We start from the raw sequence: 25,027 nt of genomic DNA on the forward strand, positions 1-25,027 counted from the left end.
GGAATCTCTTCTTTCACGTTGAAATCAAAATTTGTTCAATTTCCCGTTCCGGAGTTTAAATCCCAGATAATCAGCATACGACGACAACTGTAGCTCTCTACTTTCTTTCTAATTGATTAACTATTTCGTATTTCTTTTTTGTCAGGATTTCTAGTGCTAAATATAAATATTTGTTCAGTGAGAATATCAATACTTGATAATTTGCTACAAGCGAAACGTTTAACAGCACTCCGTGTTCACATCACATCGATATGATTCAAACATAAAAGGTGTGATTGCACCTTTAAGCTTTGTCTACACTATCAAACTTTATGTGACAAAAATATGTGCCCATATATAGACATGATGACGTCATATCACTACCATATTTGTGCACATGACACTTTCTTTGTCAAACTAATTTGATAGTTTAGACAGAGCTTTACAAAGAAAACATTATAAATATCTCATGTGTTTAAAGGCTCACTGTATACCTAATGAATCCAGTAATGCAGTAGGCCTACTGATTTTAATTAAGTTTGAATTGTAGGCCTATTCACTTTTTTATATCCTTTGAGCAGTTCAAATAATGCATCCTGTAGCCTAATCGTTTCGTTGAGACAGGTTTTTTTCTCTGAAGGAATAACCATCGAATCAGGATCGACAGAACTGGGTTCAAATGAGGCGTTGGGCCCCATTATTTTTTTGCAAAAATAATATATCAATTTTTTGTGTAATGTCGAAAAAAATGTAAAAAGGGTATTATCGCAGGCACCCGCCTATGTCTCCAAAAATGGAAAATGATTGCAATAAAAATTATTTTAAAATTTGTTGATTAGTGAGTACGTTTGTCGGCGACTGGAAAATTAGAAATTGTGTTTACTGGAATATTATAAGGGGTCAGACCAGGGACGAACCTAGTCCGGAATATGTATAGTTTAGTATGATTATGTTTTGTTCTGGACAGTAGGCCGGATATGGACTTTGTTATGAATACAAATTGATGGTTTGATTGATTATATTGATTGAAATAATTGATATTGACGATAATAAATTATTAAATAATTTCTTTTATTTTTTTAACTAGGCCTAGAATAAAGTATCATGAAAGAACAATAATTAAAACTGTTACGTCAAAAATTCGAGCGGCTTTTTTTGTAAATAAATATAATTCTTGTTTTTATTTTGTATTTTATGTTGAAAGATTCACCTTTGTAATTAATAAATAAATAAACATGTTTGTATCTAAACTGAAATCCGTTCATTCCACGAATTTTACACGTCTAGGTACGTCACGAATTCAATGTCAGTGGCGGCGCACTTCACATTGGTATTGTTTTCTCTTGCGGCTCTGGTACCCTCGATCCTCCTCCTGTGTCACACAACATCTATCGAAAAAAGAAGATGGATAATTCCCTAAAAAGGCGGCTAGAAATGTCGCCATTGGGACGGATGAGCTCAGAAGATATAACAGATTCAGTATCTAAGTTTGTAGCCCATGGACAAGGATTTGGTATGGTGGGTACCGGCCGATCTCTGGCCTTGTTTACAAGCGGTGGAGACTCGCAAGGTACATACCGCGACCGGCATATCTAACTAGCCTAGCCTAGGCCTAGCCTAGTAGGTAGATAGTTTTTAGGCGACGTAGGCCTATTGCATGCAGCACGCTTAGCCTAGCTTACATTAATTATCAATATCAAAAGCGGTCTATTATATTACCGAAAACAATTGGAAATAACCGAAAAAATACCGAAAATAAATACAGAATTAAAATATTTTTTTAGTAACGCTGCCCTCTATAGTATTACAGAGGAATGTGGACGTGACTTAAATCATGTTCATAAAGTTGATTAGTAATTCCATGATGAATAAAATAAGTAGAATGGAGGCAACATCAAACGATTTTCCTCCGCACTCGCCTATGTTAAAAAACTGACTGTCAATCGAACAAACACGCTCTTTGAACTCCATGTCTCTAACTGCAGCCCTCAATCCAATAGAATGTATTTTTTTTTAAATCTGGATCAACAACAAAACGTACCCATGTAAAATCATATGCGCTCTATTAACATGCCTGCATCAACAATTAATTGACAACAAGAAGATATTGCTTTATTGATTAACACAACAACTTGGCAACACTCGGCAATAGCCATTTCAATCTTACTTGTATGTACTCCTTTGAAACCAAAGTGACGTCCATTTCTTCGGTTGATTTAAAATCCATAGCATGCCATTTATAGCCAAATAGAGCATAATAACCTTTACTGCATCATTCTTATTTGTCTTGTTATATTTCTGATGTTTTCTCCCTTTTTTTGTTTTTGTTTTGAGAAATGACATCATAAAGTTATATGAAGTCTACTCATTACAATAAAGTTTGATTTGATTATATTTGTACAATCTTATAATGGAATTTATTGTTTTAGCAATTTCATTTTCTGAAATGGTAATTTTTGTAGGTATGAATGCTGCAGTGAGATCTGTTGTTCGAATGGGTATTTATGTAGGTTTTAAAGTCTACTGTATACAGGAGGTAAGACATTTCATGTAAACATTATTTTACTGTTTAATTATGTTGGGATATATTTCATTTTGGGATTACATTGCCAAAATCATTCCATTTCCTTATAAATAAAATATGAGCCACGACTGTTGCCCTTTACAGTAACAGTAACAAACAAAAAATGAATATGAATAATTAGTTTGTATAGTGCCCTCATTTATGGATAACTATAGGCTGGTTTGATTGTTTGAAATTCTTTACTATTAAAGTCTCACTTAAGACTGCGATATTGCAGTTAGGCTTAATTGGTAGACTTAACTGACACTTTCTCGAGGTCTTAAGTCTTAGATTAAAGTCAGGCTTACGGGTAAGCCTAAGTCTTTATATTGCAATCCGGCTGTATGCAAACAGATGATGATTTTCATACTTAAATAATGTGTACAATATAGATATTTTCTGTATTTGACATGATTTTGTATTTTTTGTAAAAAATATGCCTCCTGTGATGTGAATATAAGGTTTAAAGTGAGTTTAGAAAGAGCAAAAAAATTACAATTTTTCATGCATTTAAGTTGTGATTAAAATAATTATTCCTCCAATTTCACATTTTCCTGTACAGTAATTATTTTGTGTGATTTGCTTGGAAAAAAACATGGAAAAAACCAACTCGTGCCCATGCACAACTTGAAGAACTCGTACCCAAGTTGACCCAATTTGGCAAACTTGTACCTAAACCAATTCTTTAAGAATTCCTAAAAAAGTGTAATGTAATAAAAATGTTTGTTCTTTTTAATTTTATATATGCACTTTCAATTGAACAAAGCTGAAAAAGTCTGACTAGGATCTCCAAAAACTTGAAATTAATAATTTCTACCTTTTTAAAAATAATATAGGGTTATCAAGGTATGGTGAATGGAGGAGACTGCATTAAAGAAATGGCCTGGAATGGTGTATCAAACATTATACAACTTGTAAGTGCAGCATGTTCTAAATCTCATACTCAAAAAGAAAATCAATGACTAATGATAAATGCTTCAAACGTAATGCATTTGATTTAAATTATCCACAGCATGTTCTTTTTTTAAGCCCTGTCTACACTATCAAACTTTATGTGACAAAAAAATGTGCCCATATATGGACACGATGATGTCATATCACTACCATATTTGGGCATATTTGTTTTATTCAGGGTGGAACAGTTATTGGTAGTGCAAGATGTAAAGACTTTCGAGAAAGAGAAGGAAGAAAGAGGGCAGCATTTAATCTGATAGAGAAAAACATTGATAGCCTAGTTGTGATTGGTGGAGATGGTAGTCTGACTGGTGCTAATCTCTTTCGTCAAGAATGGTTTAGCTTTCTCCAAGAGTTTGTACAAGAAGGTACAGTGTCATTGAACAATAAACCATACCATTATTAATAATTGAATTGAAATATTTTATTTATACTGGGTGACCTCTTCAGTCAAAGACTGGTCTCCCATGAGGCCCAGATATGATCAGTGGCTGTGATATACTAATGTCTCAAAATATGTAATAGGTTCTTTAAAGTGCTCATGAGCTAGATGTGTACACTGGACCTAAATCGAACTGTTAATATTCTAACTACATATATTTTTTTTTCCTACATTTTAGGTAAACTTGATTTACAAAAAGCTACACGATTTAAACAGTTACATATTGTTGGAATGGTGAGTTTTGTAAATTTAAATATAGATGCCTATAGTGTTTCACCAGAGGTGTCATAAAATCTACACACTATTTGCTACAATACAATGTTTATTTATTCTATAGGTTGGATCAATTGATAATGATTTTTGTGGAACTGACATGACCATTGGTACTGATACAGCCTTACACAGAATCATAGAGGCTGTTGATGCAATTAGCACTACTGCTCAAAGGTACAAGAATGTGCAGTTTACTGTCTGTCAATGGTCTATTTCGTGCCTAGCTTACCTGGATAAACCGACAATAGCCCATGCTCTTCAGAGGGAGGGCTTAGATACGAAAGTAAAATGATGATGGTGGTACGTTCCCACATGAGGGCTTGGTTGCGGACTAGTCCATTTATGGTACAGGGGTGTTATAAGAACTTTTTACTTTCATATCTAAGCACTCCCTCTGGAGAGCATGGGCTATTGTCGGTTTGTCCAGGTAAGCCACTCATAAACTACTAACACCACTATTTGTTTGTGTAATATGGTTTTCTATGGGAAAAATGAATGAATGAAAATTATGTTATTTCAGTCGGAAATAATGTGTTAATGAAAGCTATTTTTTACCCATATTTTTTTCTCATCTGGCTTTGGACTGGTGGAGTATGATGTGTCAGTGAATTGTTTATATGACTCTTTTTCAGTCATCAGAGGACATTTATTCTAGAAGTTATGGGACGGCACTGTGGTTATCTTGCTCTGGTTGCTGGATTGGCTAGTGGAGCAGATTGGGTATTTATCCCGGAAAAACCAGCAATGGATGGCTGGGAAGAAGTATTGTGCAATAAATTGTCTGAAGTTAGTCAAAACTGTATATATTTTTATTGTTTTATTATATATTTACACATAGTCACAAATCACAACTTTGTTATTTTATTAGCCTTAGTAATAAACATTTAATTTACAAACTCTAATTTTATAATTGCAGTTTAATTGTAAACAGTAAGTGCTCATACAGCAAATAGGTACAGATTGTTTTTTTCAAAGTTGCTCAATTTATGCACAACTCTAGATTCCGTCAAGGAATATAAATAGGTAAAGAATCAACAGTACGCGCTGTTATATATAGAAGGATAGGAAACGCGGACGTGCTTTCATGGACGCGTAAGAATCCAGCAGCCGAACGACGGCGGGCTCTAGATATGGTTCCCGTCTAATTCCACGTTTGGATGGATCGTGATGATCTGATGTGTTCTCGCGTCTGTGCTCTACTAATTTTGATATTAATATTTTGATAAATAATCATCGTTTGCATTTTTATAGATAGTTTTACCTTACCCACGCCTGAAGGTGGCGCACTTCTTCTAGCGAAAAAGAAGGGCGCCACCTTCAGGCGTAGGCAAATAGTAACCCGGATGTGGTTTACGCCGCCAACGGAACTGTTGTATCTTCTCCTTTTATTATCTTTGATTCCTTGGAGTACAGTTTTAATGCATACCTTGACTTCCACATTCCAGATTTTTATAACATTCCTGATATTTTTCTGTTATCTTATTTCTGATTTTAAAGAATAGATACTGTACTTGATTAATTTGTTATTAAATGATTTCTGAATTTCTCAGAGTCGTGGATTTGGTCAACGTTTAAACATCTTGATTCTTGCTGAGGGCGCCATCGATCAAAAGGGCGAACCAATCACTGCACAGTATGTTAAAGAGGTTTGTCATTTGCATTACACATTCTGAAATTCTTATAATTGGTTTTCGTTTAAAAAAAATTGGTTTTTTTAAGCATCCCAGTTATCGGGCCAAAATACCCCATTTTCAGCAAAAACGTGAAATTCAAGTAATTTAAAATTAACACTATTATTATTATTACAACCACGTTTAGAATTATTGTTTCAAAAATGAACCATGAATTACTGTGGAGTAAAAGCTGATATTGTAACATTGTAAAAATGAATTTATGTGTAGTCTTCATAAAGTACAGTATTTCATTTGTTTTTCTTTCAGTTGATTGTTGAGAGATTACAATTTGATACACGCATAACTGTACTTGGGCATGTACAAAGGGGAGGCAGCCCATCTGCTTTTGATAGAATTCTTGTAAGTGTAGTCTGGAAGTGATATACCCAAATATGGCAGTGATATGACATCATCATGTCCATATATTGGCACACCAAATGTTTTTTTTTTGACAAAGTTTGATTGTGTAGACAGAGCTTTAGACAGGCCTTGCAGAATCTTAATATTTTGGGTTGCCCAAAGAACTTTGGTTGACCTGACAACATTTTTTACTTGCCCACACGTTTTATCACTTTAAAATTGTCTTTTTATAGACATTTTAGATTTTGAAACAATTGTAATTGGAGTTTTAATTAGTTACAGTAGCCATGATAATTATATATATATATAGCCTAGCCTAGTATTTGTATTGTATTTAAACAAGCCTGCCTAGACACCTTACCTTGCGAAGAATAATATACAGATAATTACTAATTAATGATTCCTTGGCAATAAAATATTCACTTAGGCCTACTGTAGGTCGTTTAAATTAACAGGAGAATTTCCATCAATAAGCCTATTGATAATAATATAATCAGGTAGGCCGAATAAACAATTCGTCTTCTTCTCTTCGAGGAGGAGCTGAATCACCGGATGTTCAGCGCGACTAGTTACTAGGTTACTACCGTGAGTATTGACCAATCACAAACTGTGTTTCATCACATTTAGGGTGGACTAATAACAAATGAGGGCGCTATGTATGCATAGCTTAAATAGTTTAGAAGATTAATTTCTTCAAGCAAGTTCCGTGGCGCAGCGGTTGAAACGTTGTCTTGTGATGGAGTGACAATTGCATCGCAAGTTCAAGATCCAGTAGATGACTTTTGTTTATTTATCGGCAAACGCGAGTGTTGCACACGAAAATTACACAGTCAATATCATCGTACTCGAGAATTTATATGATTAATGACAGGGGACACGATTATTATGCGAAAATTACAAAGTCAATATCATCGTTCTCGAGGATATATACGATTTACGATCCTCGCAGCGGTAGTCATGTGATGCAGTTTCAACCAATCACGTTCGCGTATTTACATAGGCTATGTAATATATATATATATTATGTTTTACAATTCCAATTCAAACTTTTGTATGATCAATGCACATTATACAAAACATACGCTGATGGATATTCAACTAAAGTACAATTTTAGTCAATTAAAACATGGCCATCTAAATTTTAAAATCTCTCACACTTTCTTAGAGTATATCTTGCTTATAATCTTTGTTATAGTTTCTCACAAAAATTCAAAATAAAAAAGTATCGCATTTTTTTTCTGCTACAGTAATTTTTCTGTCTTTTTGAAAATGTAATAATAAAAATAACTTACAGTTTCTGTAAAACCTTCTGTTTTTTAAAATTGTTTTTAAAGGGGTGTAGAATGGGTGCTGAGGCAGTATTAGCACTAGCAGATGCCAAGCCCGATAGTCCTGCTTGTGTTGTGTCTCTAGATGGCAACAAAGCAGTACGTGTACCTCTTATGTCCTGTGTAGATAAGGTATGTTTATTATGTCACATTAGGCTTGTAGTACCCAAGATCTTTTGCCAGCATAACCATTTCTCATCCAATCTTATACCACTCACAGCATAACACTACACTCATTGTTTTGTACATAGAAAACTGTTTCATCTTATAATAAGATTATGTGATATTTGCGGAAACAAAAACAAACACGTATGTGCTTATTATTTCAGACGCAAGCAGTTGCTAAAGCTGTGCAAGAACGAAATTTTCAAAAAGCATCTGATCTTAGAGGAAAGTAAGTAATAGTTTAAAAATTCCAACCATGACAATGACATTTTGTGTTATGATCCATATTCCACACTAAACATGGTCTGGATATTTAACTCTACACAGACTAACAATTTGAAAAAAATAAAATACTGCGAGGTTATATGAAATCAAACCTATATAGAGGCACAATAATTAGGTTATCGAAAACAACTGGAAAAATACTGAAAATAAATAATCCTCGATGCAGACATGTCAATAGAGTGCATACCAATTTAAAAAAACAAACGAAACAGCTGATTTGTAAAGTTTGACATTTAAAACCTGAAGCTATAGATGCATCCCCACTGCAGAACCCTTTTATATCCAGTACTCTTAAATAATCAAGGTCTATACAGTGAATCAATGTTTATGAAATATCTCGGTCAAATTATCTTTGAAAAAATAAAGTATATAAATAATGTTGTCAACAAGATCATTGTATATTAAATAAGACAGAAGGTTTTGATTGTTATCATTTCCTGAGTGTTCAGAACATAAAAAATATTAAGAATTAGATAATACATTGCATATTTCAACAATCACTTTAAAATGAAGATCATTAGCTGATTGAATTTGATAACATAAGATTGTAAACTAATAATGATTCAAGATAACGCAAAAGCTTGGGAAACGTTTGTATATCTAATTTGCAAGGTAAATCAAATAAGACTATTTCATATGAAGCTGGGCAAAAAATAGTTTTTAAGTGAAATTTAATTGGCCTTACAGACAACAGGATTAGTTAATAATCCTAATGATAATGAGTTAGGCTTAAGTTTAAGCTGAATGTGATTGTGATGTAGCAACATACTGATAAACAGCCATAGGCCTAAACACAAAAATATCTATATATATTGTCATAACATTTGAACTACTAACTAATACTACAGATCTTTTTACAAAATTGTTAGATGTATTTGTCCCCAAAACGTAAAAAATGAATAAAATCTTTTTTTTAGACCATTCTGCAGTTTTGATAAATATTAAATTTTCCTGTTTTTTATTAAAGTATTATAGATTAGTAAGAAATAATAATATGTATAATCATATGTTAAATTTGCTTTTTCAAGTTTTACTGCGATGTTGATGTTTTCCTGGGTCTGAATAATGTCATCATTTCATTGATGTAAAAGATTGTGTTTTTTGTCATCATTGTTCATTGTGTCTGTCTGTCTCTAACTTTACTTCCAGTGTTTCTTTTGTAAAATTGTCCAGTTAGGTGTGTAGTTTAATTGAATGCAATTTCAATGTATTGAAAGGCTTGAAAAGATACAAATGAAAGAACTGTAATTTAGTATAGTAAAGCTTGGTTCCCACTAGTATTCAATGCAAGAACGTAAGCCCAACACAAGCGAGTTGTCCAATCACAACGTGATGGATCATCGAACTGTCGCTTGCCATTGGTCATCTCGCTTGCGTTCCATTCTACGTCTTTGCGTTGTGTCATAGTGGGAACCAAGCTTAAGGAAACAGATCCCAGTCAGGATTAGTAATAACATTAATACTGTAGAATACTTTGCTTTTTTCTAGGAGCTTTAATAATAACCTAAAGACATACCTTACTCTAAACAAAAGGAAACCAAGTGATGAAGCATGTACCATTGATGGCAAAGTGTGCTCTGTAAGTATCTGAAATTTATATTTTAATAGTAGTTAACAATTTTTACCTTTGACCTACATGTCCTATAACTCTGTACAGTAACTAATTTACACTTTCCCCATGATTTGCACATGAAAAATTGGAACTGGCCAAAATAGCCTGCATAGTAATCTTACCACGATTGCTTTCTGCCTTCTAAATCTAAGTTTGCTCTTGAAATTTATTCGATCTAATAGATAATATTCCATACATGTTTTTTTTTTTGTTCTTGACCTTCTGACATTGGTTTTTTTTTTCAGAGTAATTTTAACATTGCCTTAATGAACATTGGTGCCCCAGCGTCTGGCATGAACCCTGCTGGAAGGGGCTTTGTTAGAAGCTGTATGCTAAAAGGATACCGTGTACTTGGTGTAGCTGACGGTTTTTCTGGTCTTCTCAACGACGATGTAAGTAGTGGAAATAATATGCCTGAATCAGCTCCTAGGATGAAAAGCTACTTTTTTTTTCATGCAAATGCTTCTACTAAAACAAGCTTTCCATTCGTTTAACTTGAGTTAACTTGTTCATTTTTTATACGACGCAATTATATTAGATAATTATATCTTACATATTGTTATAGTATGGAGAGCCAATTCGATAGTGCTAAGCACTTATGGCAATCCTCAGGGTGCTGCACCGCTGTCATGTTTTATACGTTGTTATTTGTGACTGTAAATAGAATAAAATAACAAAAAATATTCTGTCTGAGAATTGTAAATTTGTCATGCTTGTATACTATCATCAGGTGAAACCGTTGGGGTGGATGGAAGTTGCATCCTGGGTATCAGAAGGAGGATCCAACCTTGGAACAAACAGGTATGTACACTATTAATACCAAATAAGTATTCTCTAACACAAGTGACCCTTGCAATTTGATTTGGTTAGTTATGCATCACATGGCACATTATTTTGCATTAATCAATGCTATTACCAGGGAGTTGAACTCCCTGCTATTACTATAGTTATATGGTTGGGTAGCCAAGTGGTTAGGACACTAACTTGACTGTTATACAGAGAAACCCGTATTCAATTCCCACTCAGCTGTAAATGAGTACCTGGTTGAAAATGAAAGAAACTGGCCACCCTACCACATAATACAGAGACTTAGTAGTGGCCGAGCTGTTAAGAGAGTGGAACCGTAATTACATCGGCAGGGGTTTGAGGCTCACTCACTCCATGGTTCTGGTGGTAGAACGAGTCTTCTCGGATAAGGACTATAAACCGTAGGTCCAGTGTACACAACTAGCTCGTGTGCACTTTAAAGAACCTAGTACATCTTTCGAGACGAGTAGGGGGTTACCCCGGTGTATTGGTACATCACAGCCACTGATCACCAACTGGGCCCTCTGGGAGACCAGTCTTTGACTGAAGAGGTTACCCAGTATAAATATATATTTCAATAGTACAATGAGCTCATTTCCCTCTGTTAAAAAATGAATACGCTACTCACCTTTACTTTTTTTATTACTGTATATTGAATGTTCAGCTTTTTGCCATGTAAGGTTGTTAACTGATGCAAAATCCACCTGTAGTGCATCCCGTCTATAACTGTTCTACCCCGCCTCCAAAATTAGAGCACTGCCTTTTTTTATTTGCCTAGCTTTGCCCGACCTAGACTTCAACATGATTGGTTGATCGGATTAATTGATTAGGTGTGTTATAACAAATAATGAATGTTTTGTATTCGTTGAATTGAGAAAATTGAGATGAAACAATGACGCTCATGAAATATTCTCACCATTTAACTTATAAACATTCATGTTGTTAATCAAATGTTTTTATGATCATTTTATAATTGTCGAGGACCGCTTCTGAAGCAACTGAATAAATGTTTTTTTTGTATTGTTTTGTTAGGAATATACCAGATAAAAACTGTAAGGAAATTGCTGATAAGTTCCGACAACATAAAATACATGCTTTGATGATATTTGGGGGATTTGAGGTTTGTCAATTAAATTATAAAGAATATTAATAATCAGACCAGGTAGTTTTTTTTTTTTGTAGTTTTATTAAATGTTTGTATCGTCATCATTATCCAGTGTCAAAAAAACATAGTCCAAAAAAAATGAATTGGTAAAAAATAGGAAATCCAATAAATGTCACATTATGCTACAAATTATGCATATTACCATTTTTTTAGACCAACTTCTTTCTTACAAAAGTAAAACATTTCAAACCTTTCTTAGTATCTTTTTTATTAATTTCAAAATTACCATTTTCCATTCAAACAAAATATGCATAGAGGTGGGATTAACACTGCGGAGTGAAAGGGTTAAGATTCTAGTAGTTCAGACATTTGTCAAATTAGCATTTTGAAAATTTAAATTCTGCAAACTGTGCGGATACCAAATAATTAAAATTACCAATAAATACAAATAATCAATACATTTAATTTAAGTTTGCACCCTACAATGAGATGGCGGCCATGACCTTTGTCACTAGAAAATATTAAATCCAATTAAAGCTAAGGGCTACCTTCCTACCTACCCTGTGAAAATAAATCAAGAAAAGTTTATTTATTTTAAATTGCAGTGTGTAAAGCTTTGTGAGGTAATACGTCACCTTTCATATTGTACACAGATTCATTTATGACTTCATTGCTGTACCCTATCAACCTCACTTCCTCTCAATGTTTATTTTTTCTTTTTGCCAAACTTAAGTTCATTTTATTGTTACTTAACTAGTCAAGGCAGAGCTGGTGCTGTAATGTTATTGATAATATATATATGATTTATATAGCACATATACCCACTAAATGGGCTCAAAATGAGAATGTTTCATTCATTGAATGAATGACTTTTCTATTTTACTGAAGCAAAACCAAACAAACAAATTTAAGTGCATTTGTTTTTACAGTAAACTACAAATAATATGAAACAATTAATTCCCACTTTAGTTGGATTAGAACAAGTGGGTGAACATTAATTATTGCTTTGAATTAAGTAATTATTATGTTTTTAATTTTTTTTTTTTTTACATAAAAACAGGGTTATCAAAGTATTTTAAAGCTATCAGATGAACGGAGTGAATTTGCAGAATTCTGCATTCCAATGGCGCTTGTTGCAAGCACTATCAGTAATAATGTTCCTGGCACTGATTTCAGTCTTGGATGTGATACTGCCCTCAACGTCATAACTGAGGTAAGTTTTACATAAATTCCAATCAAATGTTTTGTTATTAGTGGAGAGTTACAAATTGAGCATTATGAATTAGAACTTTTATCTTATTCCCATTACCTATAATCTATGAGAATAATTTATGCTAATGAAGAATGTAATGGAATTTAAGTTAAGAAGCATGTAGAACGAGGTGCAATATTACATCAATACTGCCCTACAGTAAGTCAAATATAATAGTATATTAATTACGTTATACTGATATTTATCACTTACCAACTCAATGTTTACAAACGTAAAAATAAATCATCTTCTCAAAAACAATTTACAAGAAGGCAGCAACTCAACAACTCCCACATAAAGATTGATTTTGAAAATGTTTGTTTTTGTTTCTCTATGAAATGGATATGTAGGTAAAGTTCATTCTTAGAAAACTAAAAATTCACCGTACATTTCTCATTTGGCTTAAGGCACTTTGCAAGATGAAATTAACACATTTGGGTTTTCTGTCATGATTCTTCTATACATATGATAATATATCTCAACATGATCAGCGTAATAGTCAGTGGAAATCATATTTGAAATATTTTAGTAAGAAAGATCAGCATCATACACTATTTATAGTGTCTGTAGCTATCACAATCACACTAGTTACTCTCATCATGGAGGTATAAAGTGCTTTCATATGCATTCCAAATGTTATTTGAAATGACCGTTTATGTTGATACATTACGTTTTGTGCTGAAAAGGTCACCGGAAATTGCTAAAAACACTGATTTTTCACACTATATTGGTCAAAACTTTGCTGATACTTATCCAACTTTTGTCGGGAAAAATCAAATTTGTTCAAAATAATGCTACGTAGTTTTTCCCACTTTTGATTGAAACGCAATCCACTTATGATAAAAATGTTCTTCAAACTACTCTTCATCGTATGTCAGTGGCGGATCTAGGGGGGGGGGTGAATAGGGTGGCTAGCCACCCCCCTTAATTCTCAAAAAAAAAAAAAAAAGATGCAAACTAATCGCTATTCACCGTCGCAAGACGTGGATTAATCTTTTAATTAAGAAGAGTAGGCCTAGCTAGGCCCTACTAGAGCTAGGGTTAGCATTAATAGTTGTGTGTATATAGGCCTACACAGTGAAAGAGCTAAGAGTTCAATTACTATTATGAATTCAAGAGTTTAAAAAGAAAACACGATTTACAATCTTCGGAAAATACCCATTTTCAAAACACATGCACTCCTAAAACTACCAGCGTCACGTTGTCAAGCTCGCTCCTCGTGTGAATGCCGACGTCATCACTCTCCAAAATACACCATTTTCCATTGCAGTTAATTTCCGCCGCCCTGGTGTCGTGTGTGCAAGCGTTAGCATAGTATATTTACACCCCTGAGTGGCATGAGTGGAGTGTAATATCGGGAACTTTTTTCTCGCGCATGAAAGTTTTTTGTATAATATTATGGTATGCAGTATAAACAATAAAAATAAACGAGAAACATGGTGTTCTTTTATTATTTTATAGGCATAAAATAAACATGAAATGTCTTGTATGTACACGGGACGGCCGAAAAAAGTATGTGGCATATTTGGCGTTTTTTGATTTGTGTTATAGACACGGCTATTACTGCAATCATTGTATACAACATTGAGTTATTCACCCGGCTGTAGGGTATATATCTCTGAGGTTAACAGACCACCAAAACACGGTACACAACACCAGGGCTCACAACACATGCACTATCGAGGCATTTTCGGAGTACCGCATTACCAAAATGTTCATTTTGTTTGAAAGTTTTTCAATCAAAGTTTATTATTAGTTTGTCGAAAAAGATCCGTACAATATTTAGGAAGGATTTATTTAAATTTACATTATGTCATATTTGTTATTAAGTGTGATGAAAACAGTTTCTCTAGCCTATTAAACAGTGTGTAAACATCTATTTTTTCAAAAAAATTTCGGAGCCTCACGAGGGGGACACCCCCTCCCAAACCCTCCCCCGCTCGGTGCTACGCACCTCGTTCGCCACTTTCGTGGCCACCCCCCTTCGTCAGATCCTAGATCCGCCACTGTATGTGTACACTTTGCACATATTGATGGTTTTGTATTGCTATGTTTTTGAAAACAAATATTACTTGTTATATAAACACAAATACAGTAATTGACTCACCATCAAGAACAATCCAAATTGCTGACATTAATTTGCCAGAGTACATTCAACAAAAAACTAGATATAATGCCTACCTGCCAAATAACACAAGACGGCTAGTGAATGGTGCAGTGGCAAGAACTGTCATTTTTTATCTTTAAAATTTGACCAGACTATCATTGCTAATACATCAGTTATCAGTGATTGATAATACGTTTCAATTAATGAATTTATAACATTACTGATTTCTATTGATAACATTATCTTGATTTTTGTCATGCAGCACGTAATTGATTTTATGTCTTCCTTGTTTTTCATTCCTAAATGTCACCAATTCCCAAATGAATGGATACATATTATTTTGTAAGCTCTCAAACCTTTCTTACCTCAATTTTTCTTCATTATTATGTTTTGAAATTTCTTGCAAATGGTGATACCGTATTGTGAGATCTTATTAATATTCATAGCACAGTATTGCAACATAAAGTTGAACATTTTCAACTTGTATATTATACATAAAGTTAGACATTCAGAAATGGTTGGTGACAAAAATTATTGATGTTTTTGAATATATTTCAAGAGGTTAAAATTAAAAATGCAAATTTGTTTTACTTTTAAATATTGCCTAGTTCTATATTAAAAATGTTAAAGTACTATATTTATTGGATTAAAAACCCTGGGGCGTTTATTTGAGGGAGGTTTTTATTTGTTTTGGTGTAATATTATAAATATTCAAATATGGTGAGGAGCTTGTTCGTTACAACCTACATTATATCATACCATTAACGCAAATGTAATTACGTATGGATAAAACAACATTATAAAACTTATTTTCATCTAAAATGATATGTAAACTCACATAATATATATATTTCAATCTTGATCTTTTTTTGTAACTTGTTATATAGTGCCCTTATAGTTTTTGTGAATGGTGGACTAGATTCAAAGATGCTCCGGTTTTCTGGTTGTCTTAAACTAAGAATTTCATAAACATGCAAGCAACTATAGGCTTGGAAATATATTTTTATCTACAAAGTGTTAAAAAAAGTATAGAAAAAGCAAACGAAGCTCATGCTTGTGGTTCAACTTAAGCTTGCCAATTATCAAGGTTTAGTTTTTTACCATACAGTATTTATCTGAGATAAGTTTTATTGGAAAAAGACCAAATTCATTTCAATTATGAACACATAATATTATTGAACATGTTAAGGTCAAGGTCAGATACATAATCAACCACTGGAATTCATTTTAAATCCTACTCTTTAAAGCAATACACATTTATTTATTTTTAATAACTACTACATTTTTACCCAGCCTCAAAAATTAAATGCATACAAATCTCATTCAGGTCCTAGACTCTATCAATGTGACAAGCTAGTATGACAAAATAGGAAAAAATCCTATATTCGGGTAGCCGTATTAAAAACAATAGTGCAAATCAATCTTTCTATGCTATTTATGTTCGAGTGTCATAGGAAAAAAATACAGCAAGTTTTGAAGCGTGTTCTGCATTGATTAGAATTTATTTTTCGTAGGGATAATTTTAAATACAGGTGTGTATATACCGGTAATTCATTTGATGCATGCTATTTTCATTTGACAAAAAGTTAACCCTATGCTTTTTGCATTTTATTCGCGTTACACGCGACTCTACAGCTCACTATGTCGGTTGGTCGGTCGGTCGGTAAACACTAACTTGAGCACGCGACTGCAGTCATGTATATGACCTTGTTAATTTAATGATGAATTATAGAATTTAAATTGTGTGCATGTTACATTACAATGTGCAACTTTTAACTAATACAATTCAGATAGATCTATATGCTGGGATAACTTTTAAATGTCACTTTCATGCCTTTTGCTTTTTAATTTAATGATCAATCATAAAATTTAAATGCTGGCAAAGTTACAAAATGTTTTGTTTACAAACAAAACAATTCTTTACACAATGCTTGTCAACCACTGTCACTTTAAGTGTACATTAAAGTAGGAGGCTACAAATTACCAGCACCTTGGGCTTTTGCCAAACCACACCCTGGCTGGCAGGCACCACAATTCTACCATTTTAGTGTCATTCACTTGGGCCCATTTAGCCAAGAATTTATGGATTTAAATAAACTTCATAAAAACATAATTGTCATCTAATATGAGACTTGTTTTTTTTTTCTGGCCTGGTGCCAAAAGAGTATTTGGAATATCAATGTTTATTATGTTGGCTATCTTTTCCAATTATTATATTAACTAGAGGGCACTTTAAAAGTGCATAACAATAATTTTTTTTAATTCATAAATCATGTCGTAAGACATCCACTAATCTTTTTCTGGTTATGGAGTTGTACGCTGTGTACGATATGACAACATAATTTTCCTTTATGTGCTTGATCATTTACTTACAGTATAAACTCATGTAGGTTTTGAATGTGATAGCACAATGACAAATGGCGGCAGCTTGCAAAATGTTAGCCCTATTTTCAGTGTCGTAACAGCTAGGAGCACTCACTGGCTAAACCCAGCCTCCCAGCTTATGGGGACCCCTGAGTAGTGGCCAGAGAAAAAAAGACATTAAAATATGTCGAACTTAAAAGGCTAAAAATGCCACCGTTGGAGGGCCACTTAAGGTTCCTAAATCAGGGGCCTCTGCATTACTTTCACATTTACTTCTGGATAAATCAATGATGTTTTAAATTATGCGCAAAATAGAGTGTGGTACTTTTGAAATTATCAATGCTACTAATGTCCAAGTTGTATTGCAAAACCAATAAACATCATAAGGCCTTATAATTTGAATATTTCTTAATAATTACCACTCATTGATATTGAGTGCCAGGCCTTATAATATTCTGATTCATTCCAAATCTAATATATTGCAGCTCAAGAAATATTATAAATTAATATGCGGTATATGCCGTGTTAATGTTACCAATAATGGATTTATCTCGCGTATTTGTCTTATTTTGAATAATTGTGTTGTTAAAGATAATTCTATTGATCTCTTTTTTGACCGTTATAATTGTTTTTGCAATAAAATTAGTAAAATGGTATAACTTTGTTTTATATAGGTCTTAAGATATATATATATATATATATATATATATACCAAAATTTAAGTTTCAATATTAACCACCATTTAAGTTGTTTTTTAGTCTCATTCCAAAATTGTTTATATCTCTACCAAGCTACCTTCTTTGTTTTCTACTCTTATTCAGACTCCACCCTGGCTCCCTTTGTTATATTTCTTTTATTCCTGTCCACCCAGGCAGCACTTGCCAGCTTTATACTATGACGTTATCCAAATTCCTTCACTTGCACTGATGAAGGGCTAGTGTTGCCCGAAAGCTCTGCTAACTTTTCTGGCTGTTTACTTTATCGTTTTGATTTAGCTTTTCGCTTTTTATTTTTGTATCTCCATTGAGATCCAGCCTCTGATACCCACAGCATTGTCATTTTTTTCAGTGATTTGCCTTTGGATTTATATATATATATTTTATTCCATTCTGTAAGTGGCAGGTTTGCCGCTGTTGAATGAGATTGTAAATAAATAAATAAATATGCGATTGCTACTAATATTTTACTAGAGTAATTGACATACTTTGTTTAGTGGTATGGTTTTAGACATTCGGGTACTGTTCAAGATTATTATTTGATAGATCTGAAGTTAATTAATGTAATCAACTACAAACACATCTTAAAACTTAATAGTAAGAAGATATTCTTAAAACATAAACTTTGTTTTTTGTTCAACTGACAACTCGTCGCAGCCAAATCTGAGAAGTACACCAAAAAACTTAAGCTTCATTTGTCTTTGAAATATTTTACACCAGAAGAATAAGATTTTATCCATTTTCACAAAGTCAATCTAAATATCAACACCAGGGTTATTAAAGCCTGTTGTAATAATATGTTAATAACAATCTCCAGGTTACGCCAGTTTGCGGTGTTAGTAAAAAAGTGATTCAAGTCAAATTTCCAGTGTTGAGCCAATAAAGAAAAGGGTACAACAAGATATCAACAAACATTGGTACACTTAATAAAGGTAATTTATGCCTACCAAAACATACCAACTGTGGTGTTTATTTTATTGTCAAGCCTTTGGTTAGAGCTGCACTTTTACAAATCAGGATGTTTCTGTTTAGCAGTCTACTTTTTTCTTTTTTATGGAACGTATCCAAATTACTACCGGATTCATTTATTTTGATTTATAATTCGCAATGTTTTCCCTTTTCAATCATGTAATGTTGGACCAGGAAGCTTTTCCTGTTATCAAAATTCTTGTTGTATCATTATTGCTGAGCAGTTTGGAGTCAAAATGTATACTAAAGTGATTTAATAGTGAGCGATGCTCAGATAAGGCAACATTAAATAAATCATGTTTACCTTCTAGAATCTTTACTGAAAAGTTGTACATACAGTACTTTTTCTACTGATTTTTACCACCTAATAAAATCCTAATTTTATTATTAATTATTTATTGAGGTGGATTATTATTTATTGACAATTAAAATTAAGTGTTTTCTGATTGTATGGTTGTCGATATTGAAAACACCCAAACAATGTAAGGATGCTTTGTAGTTTATAAAATTTGGTACAAATGTTGTTGTTGACCGGCAACCAAAATGTACAAAAATTACAATTTGACATTTATATTATGATATTATTGGTATTCAAAGGCACTGATTAAATGCCATAAATAGAACATTTCAATCTCTCTTAAAGATTCAATTCCCACAGGATATTCCAAAATAAATCATTGCATATTAAAGAACATGAAAAAATGTTTGACCACAAAAAAATGTCATATGAGTAATTAAAAGTTTTTTTAGAATCAAATAAGATATTATACCAAGGTGTCTTATGTCTGTTTACAAGAGGTGTATATAAGATTGTTAATATTGAAGCCAATAAATCATTAACACACTTAATTATTTACGATTTATGCCAACCAAAACACACTAACTTTGGTGTTTATTTAAAGTGCCAATCTTAGTTAACATTGCACTTTACTACAAACAATGTAACTTGGTCAATAAAATGATATTACTAGCAAATTTAAACCCAGTGGGGTGATTCCAAATAGTACTCAAATAGTACTCTAACCATGTTCCTTCCCTCCTTACATGTCCATTTTTAAAGATATTGTCCAAAAATTGGATCAAAGAAAAAATTATTTACCTGAAAAAACTGTCAACTAAAAAGCCACTCCGAGAGTGCATACTTCCGCCTACTGTAAAATTCTCCTACTTAAGATTTTTCCGGGAAAATATATATATTTGTGTGTGTCTTAATGCTGTTTGTGATTTTTTAACACTAGCAGTTCTGAAAAGTATATTAAAACTTGGTCCAGAATTGGGACCATGGTCCCAAAATTTAATGGAATATGGTCCTTGACCACATATCTATCTGTATATTCATTCATTTTGGTAATTACTTTTTGAGTAATCCTGCTAACAAACAAACAATATCTCCTTGGCGGAGGTTAATTGCAAATAGTTGAATTGACTTGAAGTCAATGGGTTTTTGGTAAAGATTTAACTGTTCATGTCTTTTATAAAGTGAAATCATTATTTTTTTTTAAATTGTGGATAGGGGATAACTTTATAAACACTGTAAAATGGGCTATTAAAATTCTAATTTTATAAATCTTTATTTTTTATGATTTTAAGTGGAAAAAAAATGTTTTATTCAATTATACTATATATAGATTGGTTTTATTTTAATACCCTGTAAAATTTATAAATTTTTGATACGTGGAAATTACTGGATTGATATAATTGTTTTTCAGCAGAATCGGGCTCTAAATATGAATGATAGTAAAAACCAATAAAATAAAAAAGTTGGTCATTGTTTGTGGCTAACCACAACTTTTCTACACTTGTATTTTTATTTCCCCTGAGGTATGAGGTGTAATTATAATTTCTCATTACATATCTGTTGCCATTTCCTTTATTGCATCACCTATACAATGATGAAGTTGACATAACTATTCATAAAAAATTAACACACAAAAATATACACAGTATAACAAAAACAATCAAGTTAACAAATAAAACAAAAATTAACAAGCTCATGTAATTCTTTACTTTTACAGACCAGATTTTGCCTTAAAAGAATACATTTATGTTTTATGAAAGCATGTCCAAATTTGTTATTGGTTTGGAAAAATGGGATATCAATCAATCAATATCATAATCATCAAATTCTAAAAAACAAACTTCTTTCTGCAATAGTACTTCTTGGAACGGAAATGGAATTCCTAGAATGCTATTCGATTCTGGAATTACCACTGATGGGTTTTGTGGTTTCATAAAGGAAGTAGTACAATAAGGAAATCCTTTTATTAAATATTATTTTATGTGAGTAATCTATGCTATTGCTACTACAAATGCCGAAATCAGAGAAGTTTCTGTGGTATATGCCACTGAAATAATTTAGAAACATAGATATTCATATTTCAAGCATTGACGTAATCTGCTTAAAAATTGGAGCTGCTGTCGGACTTTCCCAGTTTATATTATGTTAGATAGACGCTTTTTAAACATCTGCAGGTAGAAAATAGGCGTAATTTTCAGTAAAATTTTTATTTTTATAAATTCATATGAAATAGGACGGATAGTCATTTTAAATAAATTTTCTAGGACTTTAAAACATCAAAACTAAAAATCAAATTGTGCTTATAATGGCATATACATATAAAATGGCATAACTTGTCAGCAGTCAATTATATAATCATTATTTTGAAAATTGTTCTGAAAACCTTCAACTGAATCCAACAGAGAACTTGAACTCAAGAATCATTATTCCAAGGACTTTAATCAGTAAATAATATTGAAGATGTGACTAATGCTGCCACAAACAGCTTATTCTTAAGTTTTTGCTGATAAAAACAGCTCAATGTAAATCCATACTGGAATGTTTTGCTAGGTGCTTACCCCTATTTTACCCATTGGTATGCAGTTATTGACCTTCTATGGGTGGTCCTCTTCTTTGTTCTGGGTACAACAACATTTAATAGAATCAAAACAATAATAAATAAAGCGTTTGATGGGTGTTTAAAATTGTAGTTTAGTTTTAATTATTTGCCTTTAGCTCTGGAACTCTGTAAATAAAACTTTTCTTAATTCAGTTTATAAACCCTTTAAAAATTGTTCATAAACTCTGTTCCGACTCACAACTCCAATTTTCCGACTTGCAACTCACATTTTCAAACTCACAACTCGCATTTTCCGACTCGCAAGTTGCATTTTCCAACCAGCAAATCGCATTGCCTGACTCGCAACTCGCATTCTCCGACTCACAACTCACTTTTTCCAAACTTGTAACTAGCATTTTTTATGTCTCATTCTCCGACTCGTTACTCGCATTTTTCGAATCGCAACTTGCATTAGTAACGCACTCCCCTCATGATATGTATTTTCTTGCTAAACAGCAGTGCTTTAGGACTCAGCTGTGTAGTTACTTTATAGATAACAACAAATTATTTTGTTAGATATTATGCAAATTATAAAATGCTACTTTTGCGCAAACAATTTTAAAATGTTGTCATCGCTTACTTTTTAAACGGTTTATTTATTTACATAGTTTCTAAGTACTGTATATTCCTTTGTTCATATGTACTAATTGATATGCTAATTTAGTGTCCAAAGTTATGTATGTGGGTTGCATTTAATTGGTATTAGTATTACAGTTTATTTTTAACTATTATATTTTTATACTCATATTTTTTTATATTGTATGTTTAATTGTTTTAAGGATGCACCATTATTATGTGTGCCGCTGTTCAAAAACCGTTTTCCAAATAAATTATTATTATTATTATTAGATTTAAGGGTGTTGTCTCTGTTGCCAACAATATGTCAATTGAATTTATTCCAGATTTCACTCACATATGACAGACAAAAAGGGTTTGAACGATAAGGTATTGAAACATTGTATGATGATAGATGCCAAAGTAACCTCATACAATAGTATTCCATTGCAATTTGTCCAAATTTTTTTTATAAATTTTGACATCAATATGAAACAACCAACACAATTTCGGCATAGTCACGCGTACCTTTCACTAGGTACCTATTTTGTGATTGTTATTGGTTATAAACAAAAAGTTGAGGAATGTAAAAAATCTGGCTGACAAATTGGAATAACTGTGTTTATCTGTTGACTGATTATTATCACAAATTATGTTCTGTACAGAAAACATGATAATGATGATTGGCAGCGATATTTCTTTTCGTACCCCTCATGAAACGTCACAAAATAAACATGAATATTCATTAGTCATAAGAATTGAGCTAACTACCACTCGCTAATGTATTAGTCATATTTATAAGGGACGTAACAATTGAGCAACTACAATTCGCTAATGCAAACGAAACACTTTCTGTCGAGCTGTCTGTGTAGTCAAATGGATTAGATTATGGCCTTTACATGTCGATGTATGGGGTTCGAATCCCATGAGCAACTTCTTTTTATTTTATAGTCAGAGAGATTATTTAGAGGGTTAGGTTTAGTATATTACGAGTAGCTATCTTTCACCTAAGGAGTCCCCAACTTATGTACGAAAAAAAAATCGCTGACTGGCAGATATTATTCCAAAATTTACCATGACATTGTTTAGTCATTATTTACAGTAGGCCCTACATGAAAATGATCCAACTAAAATGATCCTTCGTGACCCACAATATAACATGTGATGAACAATATGAACACCTGTTGATGTTTTGACACTGGTACACAATTGAAAATAAAAAATGAACCGCTAATTGTTATAAGTTTGGTTTTGTTATCCCTAGGGGAAAAAACTAATGTATTAGATTAGAATTGCTTTCTCAGACTTTCTTTTTACTTCAGTATTTTCTTAAATGGTAATAAGGTCAAAATAGAAATGGGGGTGGAGGATGGTTACCCTAAACCTGCTACTAGATGATGAACATGGTCTCTGTTTCATTTGTGCATTTCAACTCCATGTGAATATCACCAGCTTTCTTAAAATGATTTTAACATTTACAGTAAAACGTGTATTTTAAGAACGTTTAGTTTACAAATCATAGTATTTACGAATGGGTTGTGACATCATCAACAAACAAATAAAAGGTTTAAATAATTGATTTCTGGTTTCAAAGTAAAGTTCAAATTGATCCGTATCAATACTATTTTATTTTTTAAAAGCATTTTATTTTGTACATTCTGCATCCTAATATTTTATTGTTTTTTTTTAAACTTGTATATTGTTTTAAAATGCACCGTTTTTCCTTTTTTCATGTACTGTAATACTGTTTACAAAAGTGAAGATTGTAGTTTTTTATAACCATTCGTTTATTTTCTCCAGACACTGGATCGCCTGAAGCAGTCGGCAACAGGTTCTAGGCGTAGAGTGTTCGTTGTGGAGACAATGGGAGGTTTCTGTGGTTACTTAGCAACAATGAGTGGTTTGGCTGCAGGAGCAGATGCAGCCTATATCTTTGAGGAACCATTTACTATTAAAGATCTTGAGGTAAGCTATTATATATGTGAAATAAATAGATTCTTTGAAAAAACTTCAAACCAGTTTTGGTAGTTGGTTATCTGCATCAAGGGTTGGGACTAAAACCTTGTGATTGTCACGCAATAGGGCATTAGCCTTATGTTATTGTCATGAAATTCAGTTATTTTCCACTGAATTTCCTGTCTCAGTTCTAGAAAACGATATTATAACCATATACACATATGTAATATGTCTAAGTATAATATATCTGATTGTTAGTTTGTTGGTCATTTATGTGTAACAACGTCAAATTTATAGTATTATCACACAATACTAGAGTTGTTTAACAGAGTCAATTTGTTTATTGCATTGCGGTTTAACATATATTTCCTTTTCAATAGAAACTGGCCTAAAGTAACTTTATTATTTTACCAGAACATGAAAAACATAAATAATAGCAAAACAAACAAAAATAAAAAAACATTAACAACAACAAATATTGTAACTTCTGTCTAAAAATGAAACGTTGAATTATGAATATTTATATGAAATTGTTCTTGACAGGGAGATGTGCAGCACATGAAAGCAAAGATAAAAGACAATATTTTGCGGGGGATTGTTCTCAGGTTAGTAAGTTAAATTGTATAAAACAGACATAAAAAACAATTAAAATGTAATTACTTATA

At 32.5% G+C, this 25,027-nt stretch overlaps 1 protein-coding gene across 1 annotated transcript in view; it reads left to right on the forward strand.

Moving 5' to 3' along the window:
- Positions 1 to 1,320: 1,320 nt before the first annotated feature.
- Positions 1,321 to 25,027, forward strand: part of LOC140053999 (ATP-dependent 6-phosphofructokinase, platelet type-like) — a 33,486-nt gene continuing 9,779 nt past the window's right edge. Inside the window, exons 1-18 of the mRNA XM_072098792.1 lie at positions 1,321 to 1,549; positions 2,442 to 2,515; positions 3,379 to 3,456; positions 3,675 to 3,864; positions 4,117 to 4,172; positions 4,276 to 4,385; positions 4,844 to 4,997; positions 5,762 to 5,857; positions 6,152 to 6,244; positions 7,579 to 7,704; positions 7,902 to 7,966; positions 9,511 to 9,601; positions 9,880 to 10,026; positions 10,365 to 10,435; positions 11,474 to 11,561; positions 12,607 to 12,759; positions 24,207 to 24,371; positions 24,906 to 24,967. Coding sequence (XP_071954893.1) covers positions 1,384 to 1,549; positions 2,442 to 2,515; positions 3,379 to 3,456; positions 3,675 to 3,864; positions 4,117 to 4,172; positions 4,276 to 4,385; positions 4,844 to 4,997; positions 5,762 to 5,857; positions 6,152 to 6,244; positions 7,579 to 7,704; positions 7,902 to 7,966; positions 9,511 to 9,601; positions 9,880 to 10,026; positions 10,365 to 10,435; positions 11,474 to 11,561; positions 12,607 to 12,759; positions 24,207 to 24,371; positions 24,906 to 24,967 — 1,985 coding nt within the window. The 5' untranslated portion in view covers positions 1,321 to 1,383. The remainder of the gene's footprint in view (positions 1,550 to 2,441; positions 2,516 to 3,378; positions 3,457 to 3,674; positions 3,865 to 4,116; positions 4,173 to 4,275; positions 4,386 to 4,843; positions 4,998 to 5,761; positions 5,858 to 6,151; positions 6,245 to 7,578; positions 7,705 to 7,901; positions 7,967 to 9,510; positions 9,602 to 9,879; positions 10,027 to 10,364; positions 10,436 to 11,473; positions 11,562 to 12,606; positions 12,760 to 24,206; positions 24,372 to 24,905; positions 24,968 to 25,027) is intronic.

The sequence above is a fragment of the Antedon mediterranea genome, chromosome 1 (genome assembly GCF_964355755.1).
Source record: "Antedon mediterranea chromosome 1, ecAntMedi1.1, whole genome shotgun sequence".
In the NCBI taxonomy this organism is placed as follows: domain Eukaryota; kingdom Metazoa; phylum Echinodermata; class Crinoidea; order Comatulida; family Antedonidae; genus Antedon; species Antedon mediterranea.